General features: G+C 44.6%; 1 protein-coding gene across 4 annotated transcripts in view; it reads right to left on the reverse strand.

The window, feature by feature from the left end:
* The window catches only part of PER1 (period circadian regulator 1), a 29,528-nt gene that overhangs the window by 2,942 nt on the left and 7,546 nt on the right, over positions 1 to 19,040 (reverse strand). Inside the window, exons 1-20 of one of the 4 annotated variants that reach the window (XM_075272447.1) lie at positions 18,402 to 18,760; positions 12,278 to 12,570; positions 12,081 to 12,179; positions 11,130 to 11,284; positions 10,320 to 10,441; positions 9,952 to 10,153; positions 8,317 to 8,368; positions 5,660 to 5,802; positions 4,539 to 4,617; positions 4,345 to 4,451; positions 4,090 to 4,243; positions 3,855 to 3,963; positions 3,467 to 3,592; positions 2,901 to 3,009; positions 2,664 to 2,817; positions 2,451 to 2,566; positions 2,169 to 2,360; positions 1,770 to 1,979; positions 938 to 1,674; positions 603 to 759 (exon numbers count right to left, since the gene is read on the reverse strand). In XM_075272447.1, coding sequence (XP_075128548.1) covers positions 603 to 759; positions 938 to 1,674; positions 1,770 to 1,979; positions 2,169 to 2,360; positions 2,451 to 2,566; positions 2,664 to 2,817; positions 2,901 to 3,009; positions 3,467 to 3,592; positions 3,855 to 3,963; positions 4,090 to 4,243; positions 4,345 to 4,451; positions 4,539 to 4,617; positions 5,660 to 5,802; positions 8,317 to 8,368; positions 9,952 to 10,153; positions 10,320 to 10,441; positions 11,130 to 11,284; positions 12,081 to 12,179; positions 12,278 to 12,507 — 3,253 coding nt within the window. In that variant the 5' untranslated portion in view covers positions 12,508 to 12,570; positions 18,402 to 18,760. Of the gene's footprint in view, positions 1 to 602; positions 760 to 937; positions 1,675 to 1,769; positions 1,980 to 2,168; positions 2,361 to 2,450; positions 2,567 to 2,663; positions 2,818 to 2,900; positions 3,010 to 3,466; positions 3,593 to 3,854; positions 3,964 to 4,089; positions 4,244 to 4,344; positions 4,452 to 4,538; positions 4,618 to 5,659; positions 5,803 to 8,316; positions 8,369 to 9,951; positions 10,154 to 10,319; positions 10,442 to 11,129; positions 11,285 to 12,080; positions 12,180 to 12,277; positions 12,571 to 18,401; positions 18,762 to 19,040 lie in introns of those variants that run through there. The other 3 variants (XM_075272449.1, XM_075272448.1, XM_075272450.1) reach the window with 3 other exon arrangements.

A 19,040-nucleotide genomic window follows, 5' to 3' on the forward strand; every position in this document is an offset into this window, starting at 1 on the left:
AGAACATACTCCATGGGAAAAAGTAACTCTCCTCACAATGTAGCTACCTTAAAGGTGGCACAAGAAAGTCAATGTCCGACCCTGAAACATGACAGGGGATATTAGCCAAGCCACAGACCCATCTATAGTGTATTACTAAGTTCTTGCCCCTCGTCAGTACAGCACGGTCCTAGGTCTGTTTTTGAGTGAGAAACAGTTATACAGAAGATTCTCCTCTACTTACTGTGTGCAGTTTATGGCAGATACAGCATACAGAGGGGAAGACTGCTACGTAATAAACAATACAAGTCATATAATGGCCAGAAATAGTGTTATTCGCCATGTATTGCTTAAAGGTTAGGTATGCCTTAAAGGCTCTTGGATAAAGAAGTGTTCCTCAAGCCAACCAGTACCTTGCTCGGTACGGACAAGGGGCAGCTGTCTATAGATTAGCTAAAACCATTGTCTTGTTCCAACGTTCTTTAATGGGTCAGACCTTGACTTACAGGGCACCTACCTATAAATGGACCAGAAGACGTCTTTTCCAAGCAAGGCCAACAGACGAACACTGTCACGATACTCAGAGTTACAATAGACAGTCCTTATCCGCTGTCAATACTCACTGGTGCCACAAGCAGACGTACTGCCTCCATTAGACCCCATGGATCCTGAGGCGGCAGATCCCGTACCGGAGCAGGAATCCTCGTGGAGAAGCAAGTCCAGAAGGTCACTGGAGCTGGAGAGAGCGTCGTTGTGTGAGGATGACTCTTGAGGATCACCCTGATATGGAGAAGAGAGAAGGTCATACAGTTAAGACGTGAAAGACTATGGTGGCCAGAAGAGTCATCTATGGTGCCAATCTCGGACAGCTCATACACCAGCCACCAAGTTTAATCAAATTTCAACTAGGATCATTATACAAAACAGTCGGAGAGCTTCCATAATACAATATGCTCACCATACAGTTCTCAGGCTGCCTGTCGTCTTCTCCATTTCCAGGCACTGCATTGGGTCCTCCAGCATTTGTATTCCCAGGGACCACTCCTCCTTTATTGTCCTCTTCGATCTCCCATTCCCCTCCTACAGCTGCACCTCCCGCTCCCCCACTACTAGGCTGGGGTAACTCCTCCATCTGCAGCAAGTCTAATTGTAGTGGGGAGCTGCACCTCGAAGGGAATAAACGCTGGGGAGGGGATGAGGATCTCGATGGAGGTGGGCACGTTGCCATGGGTTGTGCAGGAGGGGGAGCGGGAGTCGGAGTAGGTGCTTCAGAAGCCACTGTCGGAGCTTCGGGCGTAGGATTAAAGGGCGGAAACCCAGAGACTCCAGGGTAAAAAGGCGGTGCCACTGGTGGAGGTTGGAACAGATAGTTGGGGAGGACTAGGGCTACGATGGGTGTAACAAGAGGGTATCTTGGGAGTGACGGGGTGGGCTCAGGAGCAGGGGGCCGAGGAGGAAACATCGGCAGGGGATAGCCAGGCATGCCTGGGGGAGGAGGAGGAAGGAGAGGCGTCTCCTGATGAAGGGGAGTCGGAATAGTACTTGGGGATGTAGGTTTGCCTTGCTTGGGTCGCTTGGCCTTCGATTTCCTACTCTTGCTCCGACGGCCCCCTGTATTTGTACCCTCCTTCGATGGGGCAGAAGGGTTATTAGCTGTGGTATTATTTTGTTGATGGGAAAGTGAAGGCTTAGCACCTGGAGAACAAGAGAGAAAAAAGGAAATTATGCTACGAGAAACCATAAAATCCTGCCGAAATGTAAGAAAAATTCCAACCAGGTGGTGAACTGACCTCTCGTCACACGTTGACTCTGCTCGTCCCATACACCAACAGGGATGGGGTCAAAGACCCTGAGCTGGCTAAGATTGTGTACCCGGGTGAGGAAGGCTTGCTCTTCACGCTGGGTATGGGCTGACAGAACTTCTTTGGTTAGACCGAGCGGGCGTAACGGCGGCGCTGGTGCCGCAGGACACGATGGCTCTTCCAAAGGAACCATTTCAGCTGTGGTCAAATTTGCGACAAAAGAAAAGATGAGACGTTAGATGACAATGGAAACAAGATGGATTCCACAAAACCACTGCACTTCTCTACCAACGTAGACCCCCACCAAGCGTCCAGCGTCCACCACGTCCATATTCCATATCCATATTCCACTGCCCCCCACTCCGCGTCATTAATCTAATGGTTTACCCGAATCTGGCGGCTTTTTGTCTCCTACATGGACGATCGTGCTGCTAAAGCTCCCTTGACTGGTGATGGAAACCACACTCTCCGCCTTGCTGGGGGGTAATGGAGGCAAAGGAGCAAGAGGAGAGGCGCCTACTGTGGTGGGCGAAGGAGGGGGAGGCAGCTCCGGCTGTTGAGGTGGACCGTTCGAGGGGTCTGAAAAAAGATATGATCTGTATAACCGAACCTTTAAAAACCGTCTTCACCATCACTAGCAATAAATTCACCCAATTTGCGGATAGTCACCTTCTTTGTCGCTCTCTCCGGTTTTCTGTTTCTCCTCTTCGGAGGTTGAAGAGGTGTATGAAGACGAGCCACATTTCCTTTTCACGGTGCCGGGGAGGTTGCAGCTTTCTAGATACCTAATGTGAAGACAAAGAGGGTGTGAGCTGAAGATCCAGCGAGGGGAGACAAGGACACAAAGGAAATGGGGTAGAGTTTTATGGAGTCACGTCTCACCGCATGATGCTGTCTAGGCAGTTGATCTGCTGGTACGAGAAGTTAGAAGTCTCCTTTCGTGTCAACTCCTCCGGGATACATGGCGGGCGTTTGGGTCCAGTATCGGGTGGAGAGCTGTCTACACTGGTGAGGACTGTGCGAGGAGGAGCAAGAGCTACAGGAACAGAAACTTGTGTAAGGAAACGTCTTCTACCCAAAGAAAACAATTACCTGAGCTCTGACCAATAGGTAACTTACCCTGAAAATGTCCTCTGTGGTGCGGCCGAATCACCCGGGATCCCAGAAACATCTGCTGACCCTGACTCTTCACTTTATGGACGTTTTGGCAGAACTCCTGAAATGTCATCTGATCAGACAAAAACACATCACACATCAATCTGGACCTGAGAAGGGGAGGGGCAGACATTGTATAAACACCCTATAGGAGGAGGGGCAGACATTGTATAAACACCCTATAGGGGGAGGGGCAGACTCATAGCTCCCTCCTGTATCACCCTATAGGAGGAGGGGCAGACATTGTATAAACACCCTATAGGGGGAGGGGCAGAGTAGCTCCCTTCTGTCTGTATCACCCTATAGGAGGAGGGGCAGACTCATAGCTCCCTTCTGTATCACCCTATAGGAGGAGGGGCAGACTCATAGCTCCCTTCTGTATCACCCTATAGGAGGAGGGGCAGACTCATAGCTCCCTTCTGTCTATATCACCCTATAGGAGGAGGGGCAGACTCACACTTCCAGCACATGAAACTATACAAAGTCACAGAAATAAGGTTCATACAATGGATTACAATCGTCCCACTTACAGGTTTGGGGTCTGTCCCATCCTCAGTGACCATGGCGTTGCTATCACTGGATGAGGCATTGCAGTGAAACGGCTCCTGCGATGTGTTGCTGCCGCCGCTGCCGTTACCACCGGTGTTGTGCACAGGCTGTAAGACAAGGTTACAGTCAGAAACTATGAAAATCAATACACGCTGTTCTTTGGTCCCATAGCCATGGTTTCGGGCAGGCCTCATAGATCATCACACAATGCCTCAATGATGAGATGTCCACAGCACAAAGGAGTTCCATTACATTCATTTGGTAGCCACGGCTTCTATATAACATGACAGGTGAGCTACTTTCCTTATCTTGTACTGCACCGTTCACCAAAATAACAGTAGGTGGAGGACCCCTTTAAGCCATCCATACCTGCATCAGTATCCTGTGGATCTGCTCGGACAGCTCCTGAATATCAGGATCCAGCGGCTTCATCTCTGCTCCTTTGGGGGCTGTAAAAACGTCCTCATTGAGTGGACTCCTGCAGATGGACAAGTGGGTAAAGGAACAGACGTGAGTGTAGGACGAGAGGGCGCATAGTTATGGGCAGTGTGGCAGAGGCGTCGGTCATGACTAACCTCTGGCCAGAGCGGGCCGTGTTACTTACGTCCGAACTTTATGTCTTCCAAGTATGAAGGAAACTTTTCTGCTCCAGGGATTCACAAAACTGCTCCAGCTGGTATCGATGGTCACGTACTCTCCAGAGCGGGCACACAGACGAATGGGCGTGTGATCGAAAGGCTGACCCGCCTGTTGTAGAACTGGAGGAGGGTAAAGAGATTAGAAAAGATGGGCGACGTGATGGGTGGTACTACGTGCGGCACTTATAGGTGCCCGGCTAGGCAGATTTTTCCATATTTACCTTTCTTGTGTATTGCCAGCATGAGCGGCCGGTCCTCGGGATGGATGAAGAACAAGATGGGCATCCCATTAAGATCCTGCGGGAGGTATCCGAGTAGAGGGACAGCTCTGCAACAAAAGAGTAAGGACGTTATCGTACGTGGGACCAGGGACCGCAGGACAGGCAGACGGAGGACACGGGGGTAATAGACTCACCGCTCATCCACCTCCTGGAATACACAGCTTGGAGTATGTCTGGTAGTGAAGATCCTCTTATCTGGAGGGATGCGGGGGGCTGAGAAAGAAAGGCACCGGTCACACAGAAAAGAAAGATCCCAAATCTTCCCCATTGTATATCACTTTCACTTTCCTAATGTATATCGGAGCCCTCTCTTTGGGTACACATCTGTGTAACAGATTATACTGTGTGGGGGTCACTGTGCAGCAGATTATACTGTGTGGGGGTCACTGTGCAGCAGATTATACTGTGTGGGAGACACTGTGCAGTAGATTATACTGTGTGGGGACCACTGTGCAGCAGATTATACTGTGTGGGAGACACTGTGCAGCAGATTATACTACTGTGGGAGACACTGTGCAGCAGATTATACTGTGTGGGGGTCACTGTGCAGCAGATTATACTGTGTGGGAGACACTGTGCAGTAGATTATACTGTGTGGGAGACACTGTGCAGTAGATTATACTGTGTGGGGACCACTGTGCAGCAGATTATACTGTGTGGGAGACACTGTGCAGCAGATTATACTGTGTGGGGGCCACTGTGCAGCAGATTATACTGTGTGGGGGCCACTGTGCAGCAGATTATACTGTGTGGGAGACACTGTGCAGCAGATTATACTGTGTGGGAGACACTGTGCAGTAGATTATACTGTGTGGGGACCACTGTGCAGCAGATTATACTGTGTGGAGGCCACTGTGCAGCAGATTATACTGTGTGGGGATCATTGTGAAGCAGTTTGGACTGTGTGGGGGTGTTCTATAAAGCCACATTCACATGACCATATTTTGCGGGTCCGTAAATGTCTGCAATTGTGGATCCGCACATTATTAAGGTTAAATTCCCGTTTTGGCACTTTGTGATAAATTAGTAGGTTTTAGGTTGCAGTTTGGGCACTTGGTCTCTAAAGGGTTTACCATCACTGTCCTAGACACTCGGTGTCCCAAGTCCAACCCCGATCCTGAGGACCCAGTTCTTGTGATCAGTCAGATGCCCACTGATCAGAGACTTCTCCCTATGAGTGTAGTTTGTGTTATGACCCCCTTCTTGGCCCTGTTCCCCCCATCCCCCGCCCAGCATGCAGTGAACGGTTTCTCACCTTCATATCCAGAGTGTATCTTCTCTGCGAATAGCAGACAGCACGGCTGCCCCTCTGTGTTGTCCGAGTCTCGTACCTTCATCAGGTACGGGGTGAGGCGGAACGGGTGATAGCGGAGGTTCATATCCCGCTCTCGGCCCCCACTGAAAACACACACCTGCAATAAGACCAGAGCCGGGGAGACCACAGCAACAAAATGGGGGGCACGATAATGTATAACTACGGAGGAGAGACGGGGACGTGGGCTATGGGGGTGGACAGGGGTATGTATGCCCGCTGCCGCGTCTAAAAAAAGAAAAAAAAAACAGCTTGTGTGACCTCTGGATGCAGTTTTGCCCATTCACACACACAGACACGCAGCTGCCTACAAACCATTACCTGAGAGACGGTCCGGTCACTGTCACATACACACATCCGCTGGGCAGTATGGCGGTATTACTTGTCAACCTGGAATCATACTGTAATCACTACTGTATGACGGTGAATACACACATACCCACACATGGCAAGCCTCAGAGAGAAGGTTACTCATCGCGGTTCTGCAGAGCGGGGGATGTGTGGGAGAGTGACGCAGGCCCTGTCAGGATGTAATTAAAGGGTCTTTTGTGTCGCTGCACATTAAGTGGGTCTCCCGGAACGTGGGTGAGCGCTCCTGTATGTATATACGTCTACAGCCCATCCTATATATGTACATGCAAGTGTGAATTACTTCCTGTCATTCTGTATGTGATCACTCGTCTCACAATGCAATGTATATAGAGCTCAGATATTGATCAGTCCATCCACACATTTTAACCCATTATAGGATTTGTATTATACCACTAGACCACCAGGATATTATTATTATACCATTAGACCACTGGAGGAATATTATACCACTAGGAATTTATTATGCCACTAGAAGATTAGGATTAATCCACTAAGATTGCAGTATTATAGCAATGAACCACTAGAGGATCACTACCAAAGTTTTAGAATGCCACTAACCCACCAGGATTTTTCTACTATACCACTAGACCATCAGGATTTTATAGTTATAGCTACAGACCACCAGGGAATCATCATTACACCAGTAGACTACCAAGATTTTAGAATAACACAAGACCACTGGATTTTATTATTATACCACTAGACCACCAGGATTTTATTATTATACACCTAGACCAATGGTCTAGGAATTTATTGTCATACCCTTAGAGGAGAAGTATTAATCCATTAATCCACCTAGACTTCATTATTATTTCACTAGAAATTTATTATTATACCCCTAGGGGATTAGTATTAATCCACTAGACCACCAGGGTTTTATTATTACACCACTAGTCCACAGAAAGAATAATTATATCACTAGGAATTTATTATCATACCCCTAGAGGATAAGTATTAATCCACTATGCCACCAGGACTTCATTATTATACCACTAGACCACCAGGATTTTATTATTGTACATCTAGACCAATGGTAGAAAAATTTAACTACTATGAATTTATTATCATATCCCTGGAGGATAAGTATTAATCCACTATACCACCAGGATTTTATTATTATACCACTACACCAGGATTTCATTATAATACCACTAGACCACCAGGAGTTTATTATTGTACATCTAGACCAATGGTAGAATAATTATACCATTAGGAATTTATTATCATACCCCTTGAGGATAAGTATTAATCCACTATACCACCAGGATTTTATTATTATACCACTAGACCACCAGGATTCTACCATTATACCCTAGACCATAGAGATTTTATCATACCACTAGACCACCAAAGGATCATTGTTATACCACTAAAACTACCAAGATAATATAATACCACTAGACCACCAGGATTTTAATATTATACTAATAGACTATCAAATATTATTATACCACTAGAGAAATATTAAGTCACTAGAAAATTAGTATTATACCACTAGACCACAAGGATTTTTCTGTTCTACCATTTAATCCCCAGAGGATTATTCTAACACTGGGAATTCGATATCATATCACTACAGTATTAGTATTATATCTACCAGACCACAAGGATGTTATTATTATAGCACTAGACCACCAGGGGATTATTATACCACTAGGAACTAATTAATATTCCACCAGAGAATTAGTATTGTATCACTAGACCACCTGGATTTTCTTTATACCACTAGAGGATTACTGTTATACCATTAGACCACTAGATCACCAGGAATTTCATATAATACCACTAGACCACCAGGATTTTAAAATTTTATCACTTGGCCATCATTATTGTATATCACTACATCACTAGAACATTATTGTTATACCACTAGATCACCAGGATTATATAGTTATATATCATGACATTACCAGATTATTATTCCACTAGTCCACCAGGGCTGGTAATCCTATAACCCAGTTCCTGATCCCCCATCTAGGCTCTATGGCTACTCATATGCGCTCTCCATCCTCTCTCTGTATACTGTGATGTAGCTGATCTCACTGTGTATACTCTGGTACTGATCAGTCCATCCACACTGTCTTTACATACAATTGGTTTGTGTTATCAGTAATATTTTTTGTCGCTCGGTATAAATGGGGCAGCACGTCTCTCCTCTCTGTATAAAATAATTATAAATAAATTAGTAGATGGATTTTCTAGGTTTCCCCCAATTGTACAATACCCACCTGATCCTGCAGAACACAGATTTCTCCTGCGTGTAGTCCATGGACGCTGTATCTGTAAGGGGTGGGGAAGAAAACAAGAGCAGAGATTAAGGGATTTAGAATAAACAGCCCCTCCGTTCCCTTTTATACACAGAATCATATATAGACTTCTGCCCACCATTACAGGGACTGAATCCACAAGCCCACCAGGACACTTATATTAACCCACTAAACAAACAGATGTTTACTTGCTAACATACCAGGATCTGCTCCCTAACTCTCTAGACCACCAGGTAGAATTATTATAACCCACTAGCTCACCAGGTAGAATGATCATAAACCACTAGGTAGAATTATCATAACTCACTAGCCCATCAGGTAGAATTATCATAACCCACTAGCCCACCAGGTAGAATTATCATAACCCACTAGACCACCAGGTAGAATTATCATAACCACTAGGTAGAATTATCATAAACCACTAGCCCACCAGGTAGAATTATCACAACCCACTAGACCACCAGGTAGAATTATCATAACCCACTAGACCACCAGGTAGAATTATCATAAACCACTAGCCCACCAGGTAGAATTATCATTACCCACTAGACCACCAGGTAGAATCATCATAAACCACTAGACCACCAGGTAGAATTATCATAAACCACCAGTTAAATCATAAACCACTAGCCCACCAGGTAGAATTATCATAACCCACTAGACCACCAGGTAGAATTATCATAACCCACTAGCCCACCAGGTAGAATTATCATAACCCACTAGCCCACCAGGTAGAATTATCATAACCCACTAGCCCACCAGGTAGAATTATCATAAACCACTAGCCCACCAGGTAGAATTATCATAAACCACTAGCCCACCAGGTAGAATTATCATAAACCACTAGCCCACCAGGTAGAATTATCATAAACCACTAGACCACCAGGTAGAATTATCATAACCCACTAGACCACCAGGTAGAATTATCATAACCCACTAGACCACCAGGTAGAATTATCATAACCCACTAGACCACCAGGTAGAATTATCATAACCCACTAGACCGCCAGGTAGAATTATCATATTCCACTAGACCACCAGGTAGAATTATCATAACCCACTAGCCCACCAGGTAGAATTATCATAACCCACTAGACCACCAGGTAGAATTATCATAACCCACTAGACCACCAGGTAGAATTATCATAACCCACTAGACCACCAGGTAGAATTATCATTACCCACTAGACCACCAGGTAGAATTATCATTACCCACTAGGCCACCAGGTAGAATTATCATTACCCACTAGACCACCAGGTAGAATTATCATTACCCACTGGACCACCAGGTAGAATTATCATAACTCACTAGCCCACCAGGTAGAATTATCATAACCACTAGACCACCAGGTAGAATTATCATTACCCACTAGCCCACCAGGTCTATCATTAACCATTTGAACAGGTAAAATATCATAATCCACAAGGCCACAGATAAATTATAATCCGCTAGACAGTTGGGCAAATGATTATAATCCACTAAACCACCATAAATATCCCAACCCACTAGACTACCAGGTATAGGATCATCACCCTCTAGAACTCCACATATATGATACCCATAGATGGGGTAGACATACGTCTTCTTAGATTTACCTCCAGATGTGCAGCTACTCCAAGAAGGAAGGTGATATGGTGCAGTGGATCCATAGAAGACGCTCACGTCTTGAGGAGCCAAAAACTCTGCAAAGATGGCTCCTTTGAACACGTCCCTTTTGCAATGCAGGATAAATGAGGCCTGGTCAGAGATGTAGACGATGCGCCCAGTGATGAAGGAGATGGCCACCGAGAAGGTATCCTATAAGACAGCACAGGAAAGTCAAGGCCGTGCCGAAGAGAACATAACTTTTTTGGCTCAAGGCCATCCTCTGGCCACCAGTTCTTTGTAGTTTGAGACCCCAATGATACTGGAAGGGCTTCCTACTATAGAGACAACAGAACACAACAAGCCGTGTCACACTTACAGGATTTTTCAGAGTGTATTCTGATGTGACGCTCTCCACCTCCTCGATAGTGAAGCTGGACATGTCCAGGCTGCAGGGCTGAGATTCATCAATGGTCCACTGTTGATAATACTCCTGGTTGGCTGAGAGGAGAATGAAGCAATAGAGTCATAAGTCAATCTCCAAATCCCTTGCCCCTGTCCCAATGTCTTTATACATGTTACACACCATCGCAGTCTACGACTTGGAGGCTGCTTGGCCATACCACACAAGCAATCCTTGCACCGCCATCGGCCGGTCTACTCGCATAGTGACATGGTGAAAGCATTACTGATGTAATGGAGACCTCCTCCCCGCAGGAAGCGGCTATACCAATCCCTTCAATTTTCAAGATCTGACCCAATTAAATAAAAAAAATTTTGGTGGCGACCCTTGCATCCCATTTGGTTGTGGAGGACATGGGTACTCTTCCATATATTTCAGACCTGGGCTGAACCAATTAAAAAACATTCTAATATGTAGCTCAATGTCAATAAGCAGCTCAGAAAGCCTCAAAACATTAAGGTTGCATTTTGTTGTCAAAAGACAATCAGTTGTCAAGCCCTACTCCCTTGCTGGCCCATGTACTCCAGGTCTACACTGAGGTGATGGAGACCTCCCGCCTGCAGGAGGACACAATGTGAAGGTGTTTTTTGGTGGAGCCTACTTTTCGCAGATGTCACATGACAACCACAGCCCATTTTTAACGTCTTTGTGCAGTCAAGCTGAAATGTGATTGGTTGTTATGATCCCGCCCCTCCTCAGACACCCATGTGCTTCATGTCTACTCACCTCGGACTTGTTTGACACAAGAGAGTGCATACTGAAGCGTAGCGAGAGTCCCCGATTTCCCTTTTCCCCTCTTCTCTGATGGGAGACGGATCTTCAGCTCTTTCAGGGCCTTCAATAGCTCTTTCTGATTTTTCTCCCGGACCGACTGTTCACTACTACAGGCGGAGGCAAGGAAACGGTGAGGTAAGTGGAGGCAGGATTTGGATAGGTGCAGGATGTATATTAAAGGGGTTGGCCAGACAAAGATGGACAACCCTATTAACTTTTAAATCTGCAGAAGAAGTGAAAAAAAATGCATACTCACCTGTCCAGATGTTCTGGTGTCCTCCTGACACGTTCCGATCCCTCTGCTCAATGGGTCTCTTCCACAGATCTGCTGAAGCCACCGATTGGCCTTAGCCATCATGTGACCGCTGAGGCCAATTAGCGAAGAGCGTGCGATGTCAATACCATCACGGGTCTCCTCACGTGACCACTGAGGCCATTCAGCAGGCTTCAGCAAGAGACTCGGAAGCAGAAGATCTGGGACACGCTGGGAGGACACCGGAGAATCCAGGAAAGGCGAGTATGCATGTTTTTTCACTGCCCCCAGCTGATTTAATACTTAAAGGGGTTGTCCAGTTTTGCCTGGACAACCCCTTTAAGGTGAGACTAAATGAAATAGCAATGTTTAGATGAGATCAGGCCAAGTAAGTGCATTGATATTGTTGAGTTCTTTCATGTTTAATACTCAGCTGGCTGCCTACTGGCATTGAGTGCACATCCCTGTCCTTTCCTGCTTGCTTAGTGACCATGAAACTTATGAAAGGTGAGAGCAGAAGTGGAAAAGACACTGAGGACACAACTATGACCGGTCTTTCAGACACGTTAAGAAAAAAACAAAACACTGGAGTGTCCCTTTAAGTCTGGTCCAAGATAAGCAGAGGATTTAGTATGGTTTATTGGATGTACCTGCAGCCACTGGTGGAGGGATTGTCTTGCTCGGAGCTTGCGCTCAGGAGGCTGTACGCAATGGAGCTGCTCGGAGGTGACGGACTATGAGAGTTTGTGCTGTAAAGGGAGAGAACAATACATTTGTATTATCTGCATCATGCATCTACCACGGGGTCATTTTTAGAGACGGGTTGCCACCCATTCCCTTTGCTCACCTCTTGCTGCTCTCTGTGGCCTCCAGCATGGCCGAATCTTTGCCATTACCACTGGTGCTGCTGTGGGAACTCCGGCTTTGCCGTGACTCGTTCCCATTAGATTCGTTGCCGCTGGAGCCGTGGCTGTTGGTGTCCGTTTCATCCTGTTGGGTTCCTTCCATCTCCCGAGCGCCCCGTGTTCTCCTCCCCCTCTCCCCAAGAGGAGGAGGAGGTTCACAAGGCCCGTTCATCCCCTCCGTCTTGGCCGATCACTGGTGTGAAGAAATACAGACCAAACGAAGAAGGGAGACGCTCTGCAAGACAAAAGAGAAGATGGCGGATGTAGAAGAGCCTTCTATGGTACAATGCACATAAGCATCAGCAATATAACCCTTTATAGTCTTGATACGACCGAAAATCATTAAACTAGAGCGGTATTTTTATTTTATTTTTTTTAGGGACAACACTTGGTTTCCTCCACAAATCTGACCTGCCCTAGGACCTCCCTCATCTGAAATCCCCTTGGGTTCTTGTTATATTTTTGTCTTTTGGATTTTTTCCTCTTTATTCCAGAGAATATTCATCACCGCTCTGCACACATTGTGGAGATCTATATACCGTACTTATGTTCTCCCGTATAATCCCAGAGTGGTTATGTCATCAGGAAGCGCCTTCTGCAGACGCCGGCTGTTATGTAATACTTCACGATAACGGTATCACCCTCATCGTTATATAATACATCAGACTGGACCATTTAATATACTCTGCAGGGACACATAATATCACCCATCTCATGTTTGGTGAAGTAAGACTTATATCACCAAACATCGGACGGGGCGATGTAAAACACAGGACACACTGGACTCAGGAGGAGACGTTCTGCGCAGTGACCACTCAAACTTCTCTAGCACTCGGAGTTTGGAGAATACCAGCAGTATATTACATGTGTGACTAATGCTATGGACTTGTCATGGATTATTATAGTAGTTATATTCTCGTACATAGGAGTAGTATTATAGTAGTTATATTCTTGTACATAGGGGGCAGTATTATAGTAGTTATATTCTTGTACATAGGAGGTAGTATTATAGTAGTTATATTCTTGTACATAGGAGTAGTATTATAGTAGTTATATTCTTGTACATAGGAGTAGTATTATAGTAGTTATATATTCTTGTACATAGTAGTAGTATTATAGTAGTTATATTCTTGTACATAGGGGGCAGTATTATAGTAGTTATATTCTTGTACATAGGAGTAGTATTATAGTAGTTATATTCTTGTACATAGGAGTAGTATTATAGTAGTTATATTCTTGTACATAGGAGCAGTATTATAGTAGTTATATTCTTGTACATAGGAGGTAGTATTATAGTAGTTATATTCTTGTACATAGGAGCAGTATTATAGTAGTTATATTCTTGTACATAGGAGCAGTATTATAGTAGTTATATTCTTGTACATAGGAGGTAGTATTATAGTAGTTATATTATTGTACATAGTAGTATTATAGCAGTTAAATTCTTGTACATAGGAGTAGTATTATAGTAGTTATATTCTTGTACATAGGAGCAGTATTATAGTAGTTATATTCTTGTACATAGGAGCAGTATTATAGTAGTTATATTCTTGTACATAGGGGTAGTATTATAGTAGTTATATTCTTGTACATAGGGAGTAGTATTATAGTAGTTATATTTTTGTACATAGTAGTATTATAGTAGTTATATTATTGTACATAGGAGTAGTATTATAGTAGTTATATTCTTGTACATAGGAGCAGTATTATAGTAGTTATATTCTTGTACATAGGAGTAGTATTATAGTAGTTATATTCTTGTACATAGGAGCAGTATTATAGTAGTTATATTCTTGTACATAGGGGTAGTATTATAGTAGTTATATTCTTGTACATAGGAGCAGTATTATAGTAGTTATATTCTTGTACATAGGGGTAGTATTATAGTAGTTATATTCTTGTACATAGGGAGTAGTATTATAGTAGTTATATTTTTGTACATAGTAGTATTATAGTAGTTATATTCTTGTACATAGGAGCAGTATTATAGTAGTTATATTCTTGTACATAGGAGCAGTATTATAGTAGTTATATTCTTGTACATAGGAGTAGTATTATAGTAGTTATATTCTTGTACATAGGAGTAGTATTATAGTAGTTATATTCTTGTACATAGGAGTAGTATTATAGTAGTTATATTCTTGTACATAGGAGTAGTATTATAGTAGTTATATTCTTGTACATAGGAGTAGTATTATAGTAGTTATATTCTTGTACATAGGAGTAGTATTATAGTAGTTATATTCTTGTACATAGGAGTAGTATTATAGTAGTTATATTCTTGTACATAGGAGTAGTATTATAGTAGTTATATTCTTGTACATAGGAGGAGTATTATAGTAGTTATATTCTTGTACATAGGAGCAGTATTATAGTAGTTATATTCTTGTACATAGGGGCAGTATTATAGTAGTTATATTCTTGTACATAGGAGTAGTATTATAGTAGTTATATTCTTGTACATAGGGGCAGTATTATAGTAGTTATATTCTTGTACATAGGAGTAATATTATAGTAGTTATATTCTTGTACATAGCAGGTAGTATTATAGTAGTTATATTCTTGTACATAGCAGGTAGTATTATAGTAGTTATATAATTGTACATAGGAGCAGTATTATAGTAGTTATATTACAGGTTTTCCAGGAATTTATTTGACTAACCTCCTGTGTAGACTCTTTATGTGCTGAACCTTGGGTTTCTGGAGTGGTTCAAGCAACAGGGCACCTGGTAATGAAAATCATCTCCTGCTCCCCTCTGTGTTCGGTGGTATTACATGTACTATGGGGACTGCCAGACTAGATCATTGCAATAGTAAAACAAGCAACTGTAATACCACTAAACACAGAGACTATGGAAGAGGAGGGACTCAGGCTCCAGGTCCCTAGATAACCCCTTCAGATAACTTAGACTCTGTTTTTTAAGCCTTTTTGTTTTTAGTACTGCACTATATCAGATACCTTATATAAAATGACTGTGTAGGTTACATGAAGCAGTCTTTTCACTATATGGACGAGACCCTGTATTACCTCTCCTAGTCCCGGTGAATTAAGGACAGGTATAGACCACTCCCAATATAACAGCTCACGTCCTGGAGTCAAAATGTTCCCCATAAAGACTGGCTAAACCAGTTTATAATTGTAGTACCAGAGACGGCTCAGTCACTACTGCTCATGTCTCTCAGCATCCCTACGTGTGCGCTCATGTCCTATCCAATAACAGATGTAACCCCCAACCAGCGCGCAGTAGTACATGATCACACACGGAGGGCGCCATGGGAGATTTCTTGGTGTTTATAGACAGGCCACAAGGAGAGACTTACTTAAGGGAAAGTATAACAAAACTTCTCCAATCTATCAGAAATAAGCAGATTTTCTGTCAGGGGATGAAATTTATTTTAGGCTGAAGCCCCATGTTGCAGAAACGCAACTTTTTTTGTTGCAGATTTTGCTGCGGTTTTTTGAGCCAAAGCCAGGAGAGGATTGAGCAGAAGGGAGAAGTATAACGGCTTCCTATAGATTTCCCAATCCTTTAGTAGTCATTTTAGGCTTTGGCTCAAAAAAATGCAGTAAAATCTGAAACAGAAAAAGCAGCTCCTGCAATGTGTAGCCTTAGCCTTAAAGAGTATCATACATACTGACGTCACAGTCTGCACAGCCTGGCTATGGGTTGCTCACCAATCTCTAGACCAGTCTAAGGGTTGCTCACCAGTCTATTGGTTGCTCACCACTCTTTTGACCAGTCTATGGGCTGCTCACCACTCTCTAGACCAGTCTATAAGTTGCTCACCACTCTCTCGACCAATCTATGGGTTGCTCACCAATCTATGGACTGCTCACCACTCTCTCAACCAGTCTATGGGTTGCTCACCACTCTCTAGACCAGTCTATGGGTTGCTCACCACTCTCACGACCAGTCTATGGGTTGCTCACCAGTCTATAGGTTGCTCACCACTCTCACGACCAGTCTATGGAGTGCTCACCACTCTCACGACCAGTCTATGGGTTGTTCACCACTCTCTCCACCAGTCTATGGGTTGATCACCAGGCTATAGGTTGCTCACCACTCTCACGACCAGTCTATGGACTGCTCACCACTCTCTCGACAATCTATGGGTTGCTCACCAGTCTATGGACTACTCACCACTCTAGCGACCAGTCTATGGGTTGTTCACCACTCTCTCCACCAGTCTATGGGTTGATCACCAGGCTATAGGTTGCTCACCACTCTCACGACCAGTCTATGGACTGCTCACCACTCTCTCGACAATCTATGGGTTGCTCACCAGTCTATGGACTACTCACCACTCTAGCGACCAGTCTATGGGTTGTTCACCACTCTCTCCACCAGTCTATGGGTTGATCACCAGGCTATAGGTTGCTCACCACTCTCACGACCAGTCTATGGACTGCTCACCACTCTCTCGACAATCTATGGGTTGCTCACCAGTCTATGGACTACTCACCACTCTAGCGACCAGTCTATGGGTTGCTCCCCACTCTCTCCACCAGTCTATAGGTTGCTCACCACTCTCACGACCAGTCTATGGACTGCTCACCACTCTAGCGACGAGTCTATGGGTTGCTCACCAGTCTCGTTTTTTTGGGATGTCCACTACTCTTTTGGGGTATGCTCACCATCCTTTCATAGATGCGCACAGCTTTCTGATCTGTATGGGATATTCAGATCACTTTTAGTATTAGTATTGGGCTATAAGATTCTCATGTGTAAGTCTTCTCTCTCACAATATGGGATGCTGTACTCTTTCCTACTCTTTGAGGTTATGAAATACAGAACTCCAGCAGAGTTGTATAGCCGAAGGATTAAAATGTTTTGTCTTGTTAGAAAACTTTTTGAGATGCTCTTGAGACGCACTATGATATACCTTCTAGGTCAGCAGACGGCAGTCTGCGGCTCTCAAACTACCGGGAAACTGCAACCCCCATCATGTTGTGACAGTCTCTGTCTTGGAAGTAGCACAGGTTGCAGTCCACTGCCCTAAGATATCCTATATTTCGCCTATAGAGCATCTCAAAAAGTTTTCTAACAAGACAAAACATTTTAATCCTTCGGCTATACAACAGACCAGTAGACCATCTAACCCACCAAGGGCTGTCTGTCCGAACACCCCACTCGATACATCTCACAACGCATAAGCAGGACTATTACCATGCGGCATCCACAGCGCCCTCTAGATACCTACTATATTCCACCGAAACCAAGCCAATGCTGCTTCTCCATTCACTGACAGCAAGCAGAGATCATGAAAATGGTAAAAAATTGGCACCCAAAGCATATAGAAAAATCGCAGACCTTTTCATTACATGATAACTAGGACTCGGGTTAGATCATCTGATGCGCCGCTTGATCAAAGTCCAAACCCCTGTACGAGTGCCAACCACACACGGCGCTCTCTCCACGTACCGTCCATCAGTCGCATGCTTCAGGAAATGCAGGTCGGGCTGGGACAGGTCTGCCATATTGAGCACTCACATTACTTGACCTAATTTAGCAGGAGTCGCACCTCTCACCTTACATGACGGGCGCAGTTGCTCTCTCGCTCGCTGAAGGACGTTCTCTCTCTTACACTCCGCTCACTAAACTCTCTCACCCGCTCGCTCTCCCATCCTACGGGCACTTGCTTACTCTCTTTTAGTGACATACACAGGATGACCCGCTCTCTCTTTTGATGACCTATGTTCTCTCTCGCAGTCTCTCAGCTTTAAGGATGACCCAGTCTCTCTTTCGGTGACATACTCTCCCTCTCTAGTACTCTCTCAGACTACTTGACGATTGTCTCTCTCTTTCGTTGACACTCTCTAAGTCTCTCTTTTAGTGGCCTATCCTCACTCTCTCTCTTTGAGACATCCGATTTGCTCTTTTGACGTCAATAAGTAAAACTTTTAAAGTCCATACGGCAGTCCAGGTATGTTTCTGACCAGCCCGTGTCCCTGACATCTCCACCTGGCACAGACGCCCCGGGCAGCGTCCCCCCCGCTCGCCTCTGGCACCGAACCTTCATGGCATTTAAATCCCAATTGTGTATTTACACATCCTCCCTCCTCACCTTGTCTGTCTCATCCTCAGCTGCGTCTCGCCTCTTCCTTCGCTCTCCCTCGTTGTCTTCTTTTCCACTACCTTCAGGTCTTTGGTTCCTCCCATCCCGGCATACCATTGGCTGCTCATCCTGTGATGTCACTAATCCACCCAGTGAAGTAATCGCCCCACACGTGGAACACAGTGCTGCTGACCCCCCTCCTCTGAGTGCTCCCATTGGCGGCGCTAAAGCGACCAATGGCGGCGCGGCTCCTGCATAACATGCAAATATGGAGCATGTTCCTGTCATAAATTAACCCTTCTTCTGCTGCATGACGTTTTTTTTCCCCAAACTCCTTTCACCTTCTTAGGTAATTGGCTTCTTTCGCCAGATGCCTGGAGATTATTAATACTATTAACCCTTTCCAAGTCAAAATCTTGCAAACCCCTAGCGACACATCCTCTACGACCACGTCACAAGACCACGGACTACACGACGACTGCGACACCTAACGTTGCACAAAACTACCCCAGCTCAGCTACATCACGTATAGGTTGCCCTTTTGATCGACTTATAGGTATACTGAACCGTAAAAGGAAAAAGTTAACCCATGCGTGATTGGGGAATACAAAAATATATATATCTTGACATTAACCCTTCAACACCTAT

The sequence above is a fragment of the Leptodactylus fuscus genome, chromosome 5 (assembly GCF_031893055.1).
Source record: "Leptodactylus fuscus isolate aLepFus1 chromosome 5, aLepFus1.hap2, whole genome shotgun sequence".
Taxonomy (NCBI): domain Eukaryota; kingdom Metazoa; phylum Chordata; class Amphibia; order Anura; family Leptodactylidae; genus Leptodactylus; species Leptodactylus fuscus.